This window comes from Hesperophylax consimilis, chromosome 11 (genome assembly GCF_061612785.1).
Source record: "Hesperophylax consimilis isolate HC1 chromosome 11, BYU_Hcon_1.0, whole genome shotgun sequence".
Lineage (NCBI taxonomy): Eukaryota > Metazoa > Arthropoda > Insecta > Trichoptera > Limnephilidae > Hesperophylax > Hesperophylax consimilis.
This window is the reverse complement of record NC_142846.1, coordinates 24,286,294-24,296,268: the sequence shown is the minus strand read 5'-3', so window position 1 is coordinate 24,296,268 and position 9,975 is coordinate 24,286,294. Positions and strand designations below refer to the sequence as shown.

Genomic DNA, 9,975 nt, shown 5'->3' with positions numbered 1-9,975 from the left:
TACTTTTTTTTACCTAAATAGGGAACAAAACACATTACTGCCCACTTTTTTGTCGTTTCATTTAAAAATAATATGTAAAAAATTCACATAGTTTTTTTTTTGTTTTTTTAAATTGTGGTCGGAACCTTTGGTTTCATTGAGGTAGGTATGTATTTTAATGTTGTGGTAAATTTTTGTATTTGAGAAAAAAAATCTCTGTGTTTTCTCTTTCCAACACCGTTTAGTTCAAATTTCTAAATACAACAGTAAGGGAGACGTAAAGATTTCTAGGAGACCATATAAATCGAACCGAACAAATTAACTCTACGGGTAATACCTATTTGTTCCCAAAACCAAACAACTTAGCCTGAGTGAACAATAAGGAAGTACTAAATAACACGTTTTTTTAAATATTTATTGAGAATGCTCGGTTTACAGTCGCATATACCAAGTTCGTATTCGAGTATTTTACACTAAACATCGCCTAGTGAAAAAGTTAACATTCTTAGTAAAATCTTGCTTCTTCATTGGAAAACATCTAAGACGAATAATACAGAGTGATTTATTTATAAAAAAATATCAACCTTATCTACAATAATTATATCTACGGGTTTCATAAACAAACCTTAAAATGTTTATTTACAAATAAATTTTTTTTTTTAGAACTCAGGCTTTTATTGGTTTGTTTTCGATCTGTATTTTGTCTTCATTTTTTTCAGGCCTTGATTTATGTTTCGATTCAGATGTCTTTGGTCCTTCGACACAAACTGGAGCTCTTGATTTTGCTTCAATCATAAACAAGGATTCGTCGGAGTCTTCTTTGCATCCTTTGGAACCCAGTTCCAAGCATTTCCCTTCGTCATCGTCCAAAGGAGCGAAGGTCTTCTTGTCTTTGCTCTTCTCGTTGTTTTCCTTCAGACACAGATCTGGAACGCACTCTCCGAAGCCAGAGAGAGAATTGTAGGCTATAACCTCATCTGAAGCGCATGGTCCTTTTTGGTAATATTCGAAGCACTCAGCTCCGTCCTATTGAAATACAAAAATTGGAGAAATGAGTGGTTACAATAATTAAGGGCATTTTGTTGAGAGGAATTGAAAATTAGCGTAGTTTGTGATGATTTATTTGTGTTGGTCATTTATTGAGTAATATCTGTCTTTATTTGAACGTCATGGTTAAAATAAAAACGGATATTACTCAATTCAGATAGTTTATTCAATTATTCTCAACACATTTCCAGTCATATATATGGCTATGATAGATCATTGAATGAGATTATCAATTTGAAATAATAATAATTTGCAAATATTCAATGAATTTTTACCTTTAATTACGAAAATATGTTATTTGCAAAACCAAAGGTTGTTGAACATGTTGACATTTGTGGTAAACAATATTTTTTTGTACGTATTTTTATCATGACTTATTTGCCGTAGCTTAACATGAATTTCCGTTGGATTCAATAATGGAAAGCTCTAATCATATTCCTAAGATACAAAATGAACATTCTTTGGATACTCTTTCTGCTTATACATATTATGCATCCTTCCATTTTAGAACACTTAGCTAAAATTGTTAGTTAAGGCTGACTTCTCTAAATAGTATAAAATTAAGTCGCTATCCGCGTGTCTGTGCGAGTAGTTCTTCTAAACTACGCGACGGATTTTAACAGGGTTTTCAAAATGATTTATAGAATTTCTTATGGAAGGTTTATATATATATAAAACATTCATATTATATTTATATAAAGTAGAGAAAAGTTGATGTTTTGTAATTAAGTCGTAAAAAATCGCTGGCTAAACTTTACGAGATACATCAAAATTTTGATGTATCTAATGAATTATATATGGTATATATATATATATCTACGGAATTGTATACTGAGTAAAAGTGAATTCTGTGATGGTATATGTCTATCTCCCATTAATAACCCCTAACAACGCTGGGTAAACATCAGCTAATTGTTAATAATAGCATCTAATTTATTAAAAGACCTACCACCAGTTTTAAAGAAATATTGTTACAATAACAACATGGTAATTTAACGAATGCGCGTGGGCGCAAACACTTCATTGTTATGAGATTAAAAACTAATTTATCATTGGTAATACATCTATTAACACTAATCACACTGATTAATGGACTAGCTCCTACTTCACAAAAAATAGATCTTTTAAGCCTCCTCTCTTTTAAATATTGACAAATCGCTGAACATTTGAATGACGCATACCGCAAAAATTCCATGCTTTTGGAACTTACACGCACTGAAATCGTTTTTGGAACCATCTTTTGCAATAATGACTCAATACCTTCATACAATCCACTATACGTGATAACCTCAATCGGTAATATCATTAAAAGTAAACTCGAAAAAATATTCAAATTGTGTTTAATAATCACTCACGTGCAGTTGCCCAAACGTAGCCATCAAACACTTGCCCTTTCCGTCCGACCGTCTGTTGAGTTCAATGGGTCGCGGGTTATCACTGGTTTCCTCGACTACGTTGCAAGGAGCTGCCAAAGATGTTTGGGCAAGAAAGATAAACAGGAAACCACTGTACTGATTCATCTTGAAAATATCAGATAAAAGTCATCCAAAATGCGAATATGTTTCGGTTCTTCACTGAATTGCTGCTTGATCTGGAAAGAAAGGGGGTATTCGTTAATGTAACAAGTATCGAATAGAATAGATTTCATCATCTGATGAATTCCTTGTTTAGATTCATAGAAATACAGTCGGTTGGCAGTCACTCTTATATAATTTGAAAGTGTATTGGGCATGCAATCGATTAATGCTTCTGAAGTAGCACGGAACAGGGGTGCCCGGAGGCTCCTTGTCGTTCCCGACCCGAATAGAGAGAGGGGAACAAGATCTTGAAAAACTTGACCCACAATTGATTCTGTGTAATATTTTGACTAAAGATAATAATAAAGGTTAAAGATAATACATAAATCCGATCTGGTGCAAACTAACTTTGTTTTACCTGATACAGTGCAACCTAACTTTGATCTATCTGATCTGGTGCAACCTTACTTTGTTCTATCTGATCTGGTGAAACCTAACTTTGTTTTATTTGATCTGTTGCAACCTAACTTTATTTTATCTAATACGGTGCAGGCTAACTTTTTTTTACATGATCTGTTGAAATCTAACTTTATTCGTAGCTTGCTATTTGTGCTCTTTAAGATGTGAACAAAAACTAAATAAATATATCGATAAAAAAAACGGTTTAACATGAGGTTTAATGTCTGTAAATTAGTTGAGAGATGTTCTAAATTAATTTTACATCTTTTGTCAAAACAGAATCTCAGATTCAATGTATATGAATGGTTGAATTGTTTACTGATCTGTCTTTATTACTGGAATACTACTTCAATAGACATATAACACCAAGCAAATTATAAATATGTAGGTAATAATAAAATATCTTACTTTCAAGAATCAAAACGTTGTCGGAAGAACAAATGTAGGTATTTTGTTATAATTTTATAACCTGCTTAAAGCTCCTTCTATAACTGTGGTAGCACCTCATCAATTTAATAATATTTATAGTGTTAAAAAGAGAAAGACAAATAACCGTGTCTCTATCACCGATTTCTTACATGAAATCGTGTACAATTTCTGATTTAATCTCCGACTGTGAATGTCAATCTTTCGACATGTGGAACCCTTCTAAAAAGCAAATAAAATAATTGATTGATTTCGAAATGTACTTCAGTTTTCACAACGTTAACTGGGACAACTACCATTCTTACACAATACAAAATATTTATATCGTAACATGGTGGAAAAATTGTTTAAGAAACAAGCAATCTTGTAAACATCTTGAGTTGGCAATCAAGCTTATCTTTTGTGATTTTCGCAAAAGTTTTTTGCTTTAGATTTTGGAATAGTTAAAAAATAGTTTGCGTTAACCCTTTCACACCCGCATTATGTTTCCACATATATAAAATATGTAATGCTTAATTAAAGAAAATTATTTGAAAATTTTTGGCTTAACATTGGACGTCAGAGGGTATTTTTTAAATAGTAAGGTAAAATAAAAATAATACAAAAGTAATACAAAAGTAATACAAATAACTGTTTCATGTCTAAAATGCATATTTACAAAGTAGTGATAGTCTCTAAGGCTTGAAAAAAATAACATTTTAACTAAAATTCATTCAGAAATAAAGAAATAATCTTTAAAAATACGCCATACTAGTCGAAAATATGTCCGTCACTACCAGTGTTAATTTGAATCGAATATTGAAATTCATTTACAATATTCTGGCAAATGACTATGAACAGTAAATTGAACTGATGTTATTACTATAGAACACAACTGTATGCTGTAAAATATTTGTAATTCGAGTAGAAAATATTGATATCTCACCTTAAATGAAGTAATAAATGACAGCAGAGATTCTATGAAACTCACAATCAGCAGATGTCAAAATATTTATCGTTTTTGTGGCGAGAATATGGATTTAAACCGAGCGGAAAAAATAGACGCCACAGAAAAGATTACAAGCTATAAGAAAACAAAAACATGGCTTTTCTAAATTGCTACCGTTATGGTAAAAAAAATCACAAAGTTCGTGTTAATTTGAATTAACACTGGGGCTGAAAGGGATAAGCGTGTTACAATATCTGGAGCATCGTCAGCTTATAAGCTGGTTTGCTTACTTCCAACAGTTAAAATAACCTGTTTTTAGTGCAATTAATTAGAAAATATCGTATTGCCATTTGCAGATTTAATCACATTAGTAAAAATATGTTTACAGGTACTTCTACGTAAACATCAAGAATTTAGAAAGCAAGATGAAACCAGAATACGAGTACCGACGTACGATGACTGAAGAGAAGCAAAGATAAGAGTAGAAAGGATAAATTTGGAATATTTTGAATTACCTGAGCACTTTGGTTAGCAAGAAAGATAACTAACCAAGGTAGAAGAAATTTTACTCTAATTTAATGAAAATGAATAAACTTTTATGCACTACTATTTGTGAAGATAAATATAAGAATAGTCAAACAGTTAACACAAATAAGTACATATAGTCAAAATACTACAATGAGCGGTAATTTTTTAATTAATATTATAAAAAAAAACAATTATACAAAATTGATAAATTTAAAAAAAATGGATGAATGTAGTATCAAAAACTTTTTAAAAAATTGCCAGGACGGGTTGTTTCACAGAATTTGAACATAAAATTTCAGCGTTAATTTTCAATTTCTGTGGAATTCTTTTTGATATTTTATCATTATGGGCCAGTTGCTTCAGAGAACTAAAATAGTAACATAACTTGATTGGAACTTTTACAGAACTTGAAAATTGATTAATTGTTCAAATTCCGTGAAACAACCCTTTTTATTAATCTAATATATTTTTTTTATTAAAATCTGAAATGAGAGCTGTTAAAGAGTTTTAAAAAAAACCCACCACTGAAATTCAAATCTAACATTGTCATCAAATTATGGCCACTATTTGTTTTTTTTACATTAGAAAGATTCCCTTTAATCACCGATTATACGTCCACTTCAGATTTTGAACAAACGATGATCTGCACGAAAGCACATCTTCTGTCACTTTGTTAAGTATATCAGCTGATCACGATTTGATTTAAAGCTAACACAGACCTAAAATCGACGTTTAACGGAAACTATCAAATTCCAAAAACAAAAAGACTAATTAGCCATTTGATGACTATGTTACGTTTGAATTTCTCTAAAATACCCCAAATTAAAATACAAACAGACTAGTTTAAGAATCAAAAAGTTTGACATTGCCTCTGTAGTGCGAACGCAAACAAACACACGTATAACCAAAAACTGCGCAACTCTGTCACAACAATATAATAAAGTTCTTCGAAACAACAATTCAAATCAATCAATGAATTACGTTCATATTTATATACCCGTTTATGATTGTGCCGCTCCAGTTTTCATTCGCTATCCACTTGAAAAAATTGCATCACAAAGAACGGAGACCGCTCCGTAGTAAACCTTTTTGTTGAATTGTAGCATATCCTTGACTGGCTTGAACAGCGTATTACTTTTAATACAATATAAGTAATGGTTATTTTTTGTGCCAAGTTTTGATGATCTTGGTCTAAGTTCAGTTTTGCAAATTGAATGTGCCAAATGTGGTGTTTCTCGGGCACAATGTACTTGATTGAAATAAGGTATCTCTGTATACTATGAACACGATTTAACCCACTTTTTCTTTGTTAAAAAATTGTAATCGATGCCATGCACGAAAATGTTATGGACATTATTTTTGGAAAAACGTATGAAAAAGTTTCTTAAAGAAATGCACTAAATTCTAAACTAATACGTCTAAGGTTTTGACCAGAAGTTCAGTGAACAGCGCCCTTATTAACCTCTTCTGCAAGACTCTCTCGACCCATCGCATGGATTCATACGTCCGTTACTCCTAGACACTCGGAACCCCAGATTCTTACCCATCCCTTATACGTGTTTTCTTCCCAGATAATCGTCTTCTTTCTTTCCTTAAAAAGACCCTCAACAGGCTACTGTGTGGAGCTAATGTAAAAAAATATATAAAATTATACAATTTGTCCAAAAAATCATCACTATCTCAATAACAATTCTTTTTCATACTTTCTTCAGGCAAGTACCATAATATTGAAAAAGTTAGCCATTCCGTCAATGAAGGCTTGCTTGAATAATAAAGTTGATGCAGCAGATTTTTGAAACCGGAAACGGAACGCACAAACAAATTAGCAGACAGATGAAATGCCAGACAATCAAGTTAAAACTACACTCAGTCAACAAAACACAAGTTATGTACAATTGTCGATTGTGTGTATATTCGCACCAACATCAGTAAATATCAATGGCTTAGTAAATAAAGAAAAGATTTCAATTTTGCGATTCCCAACTTGTAAAAAAATTGTAATTTATTGACAAGAGTTTAGCGTATTTTACAATTGAGCTCTCGTGAAACATCATTATGGATTATGTCAGATCAAAACGTCGTTAGAAGAAAGATTACAAAACGTTTGGACATAATAACAAATACACTTGTTTAAGTTTCTTATACCTACGGGCACAAACAGAGCCGGATTGAGTACACATGCGATGGAGCTTCTGATATAGTAAAGGGCGCTAAGAATCACTCACCACTCACCCTAAACAGTAAAAATAAATAAACTTGGAATCATTATTTTTCGGAATAACTTATTGAGTAAAACCTCAAATTATAATATTTAAATACTGAAGACAATATTAGTGATTTTTTCAAACGAAAATCTGAAACAGAAAAATCAGAAAAGGAAACGGTCACATCTGGGACTCGAACCCAGGACCCTTGTCTTTCCGGGACAATGCTCTACCTACATAAAGATAGTTGCCAATAAAAATGTGCGGTGAAAAAATGAAGACAACGTTGGTAGTTCTTATTCGAAGTATGATACAGTTAAAAGTGACCGAATAGGATAGGGTCCCATTAGCGCAGTTGGTAGAGCATTGTCCCGGAAAGACAAGGGTCCTGGGTTCGAGTCCCAGATGTGACCGTTTCCTTTTCTGATTTTTCTGTTTCAGATTTTCGTTTGAAAAAATCACTAATATTGTCTTCAGTATTTAAACTTGGAATCACTTACGTTTTATTTACTGTGGTATCACCTATTAATTACTAAGCAATATTGCACAACCATGGCGCGTGATTGACAAAAAATGTATTATTAATGCAATGTAAACCGTAATGCAATATTAAAAAATCACATGAATTTACCAACCGTCAAAAATTTATTAATTTGCGTCTTCTACAACACAATTTTGAATAAACGAGTAATGTAATTAATATATAGTCTGACGAGAATTGTAGCTTGCAAATGGAAAAAAATTGTAATAGCGTAAATACTTTGTGCTGACGCAACTATGTGCATATTCCATTAATACATGTTCCTGCATTCCACCACCAAATTACTTTTCTATGTCTGACAGTGTGGAGTATCTACATTCAGTGACACTGTAACAATTTATTTATACATAACCAGTATGGTAAGAAAACCGGTGCAGTGAACATGATCCTTTAATGCGTTTAATACGACTCGGAAGCTTGCGCAGTGATAAACAGCATTGTCTCGCAAGGCCATAATATCGATCAAAAATACCAAGGGTAAGTCAGCTTTTTCAATTCTAAATGTTATCCTAAAACCGCTAGATTCGAATATAATACAGGGTTTTCCAACAAGAGGTGTTATTTTGATATTCAATCGTAAAATATCAATGGTTTCGTTACTTGTGTGGCATGTAGCGTCGTTTTTTTGAAAGTAAACGTTGTCCAGATCAATACCATCCAATTTCAGCCATAAAAAATCATTAATCATCTCTCGATGGCGCAATCCATTCACCGCAACTGTTGCTCCAGCCTCATTTTCAAAAAAGTAAGGTCCAATGACTCCGCCGGACCATAAACCGCACCAAACAGTCACACGTTGAAGATAGAGAGGCTTTTCAACAATAACTTTTGGGTTTTCCGAGCCCCAGATGCGACAATTTTGCTTGTTGACGAAGCCACCTAGGTGGAAATGGGCCTCATCACTCAAGATGATTTGCATTTGATTCACTCAAGTAAATTTTAATAATTTCAATGCATTGTTGAAGCGTGTATCGTTCCATTTTTATTAATGACGTAGTTTCTACTTGTCAAATGTCATAAAATGACAGCTTCAAAAGTAACATCTACCGAAATAACGGGCTATTCAAAATAACACCACTTATTGGAAAACCCTGTATTTCGACTCCACTACGAACACAATAGAAAGTGTAATCAATTGTTCAAAATGTATAAAATTAAAATTTTACAATCACTTGCTTTTAAATATTAATACAGAATGTAGTATTATAACATACTAGCGCGGATCTATAAAAAAAGAATGGTCTGAATTCTTGACAAATCATTTCCAATTTATAAACTGACAAAAATAATTTTTTGTTAAAAATGTTATAGTATTGGTAATTTAATCGCTGGTTTGGATTCTTCACACAATAAGTTACAGATATGAGTTAATTTCAGAACCAGATTTCGCGCAAGACTAACTAACGCACAGAACAGAATCGAAATTAGTATGTTTGATACTTAGTCATGATTGAAGAAAACAATTTTGGTATATTTAGGGGTCAATCTTAGTGTATATATACTTACTTTTTGCACCGGTCGAAAAAATTTCTAATGCCTGCTCTGCGCTCAGTACAATGAACCACACACTACACAACTGAGTAATGATCATTGTATAATTTGGCACGCGGCATAAGAGTTCTTACATAATTCATTTGCAAAGAATTCTTTAAAAATAGCACCAAACTTAAACCTTTAACCTTCTTGCAAAACTTAGGCGTTTTGGGTTCAATTCAAACCCGACGCGGCATGTATCCACGAGTTGTCCAAAAGGCACTCATCCAAAGTCCATTGCGAAACATTTGAATGACAGAACTGCGCTGCTGAGCTTTGATTAATAGATTCGCCATTTTAGTTTGTAGAATGAATACTTCCTGTTGCAACTCTCTGAATGGTCAACATCCGCACAATGGCGTGTCTGAAGAATAGGCTTACATTTGTAAAATCTGTTTACTTTGGTCCATTTTTTGTTGCGTAAGAACATAGAAACACTATTCAGTTTAGTTCATGACACTTTTGAGAAGGTAGGCTTAAACATTTCTAAAGTAGGTGTCCACTGTGCAACATACGAAGCTTATTCGATTTGATTAATAACTTGCTGTACCCCGCCACGCGTTGCTTCGGCTCTTTCCAGAGCATTCTCGAACTTTCCGGAACCTTCTAAACTCGTCGACACACTCCACCACTCAGTTTGGAACCTTACAGAAACTTCTTACTTTCTCCATACAGAACCTTATAGAGCCTTCGGAAACCTTTATGAACTTTCTGGAACCTTCCAGAATCACCAACACAGTCTGCGGGTCCATGCTGAAATAATCTGAAGCATTCGTGACCTTCCCATAACAAAGCACATTTTCGTCACCCATT

At 33.0% G+C, this 9,975-nt stretch overlaps 1 protein-coding gene across 2 annotated transcripts; it reads right to left on the bottom strand.

Annotated features, from left to right (window-relative positions):
* Window positions 1–566: 566 nt before the first annotated feature.
* On the bottom strand, window positions 567–9,253 carry LOC149419940 (uncharacterized). 2 transcript variants are annotated; one of them, XM_089637099.1, is made up of 3 exons: window positions 9,136–9,253; window positions 2,382–2,617; window positions 567–1,005 (listed from the first exon to the last, which is right to left on the bottom strand). In XM_089637099.1, exons 2-3 carry the CDS (start codon window positions 2,544–2,546, stop codon window positions 646–648), a joined length of 525 nt encoding a protein of 174 aa, XP_089493225.1. In that variant the 5' UTR covers window positions 2,547–2,617; window positions 9,136–9,253; the 3' UTR covers window positions 567–645. The 2 variants fall into 2 exon arrangements, with proteins under 2 accessions (XP_089493225.1, XP_089493226.1); XM_089637100.1 differs by lacking the exon at window positions 9,136–9,253 and adding an exon at window positions 3,411–3,485.
* Between the last annotated feature and the right edge of the window lie 722 nt (window positions 9,254–9,975).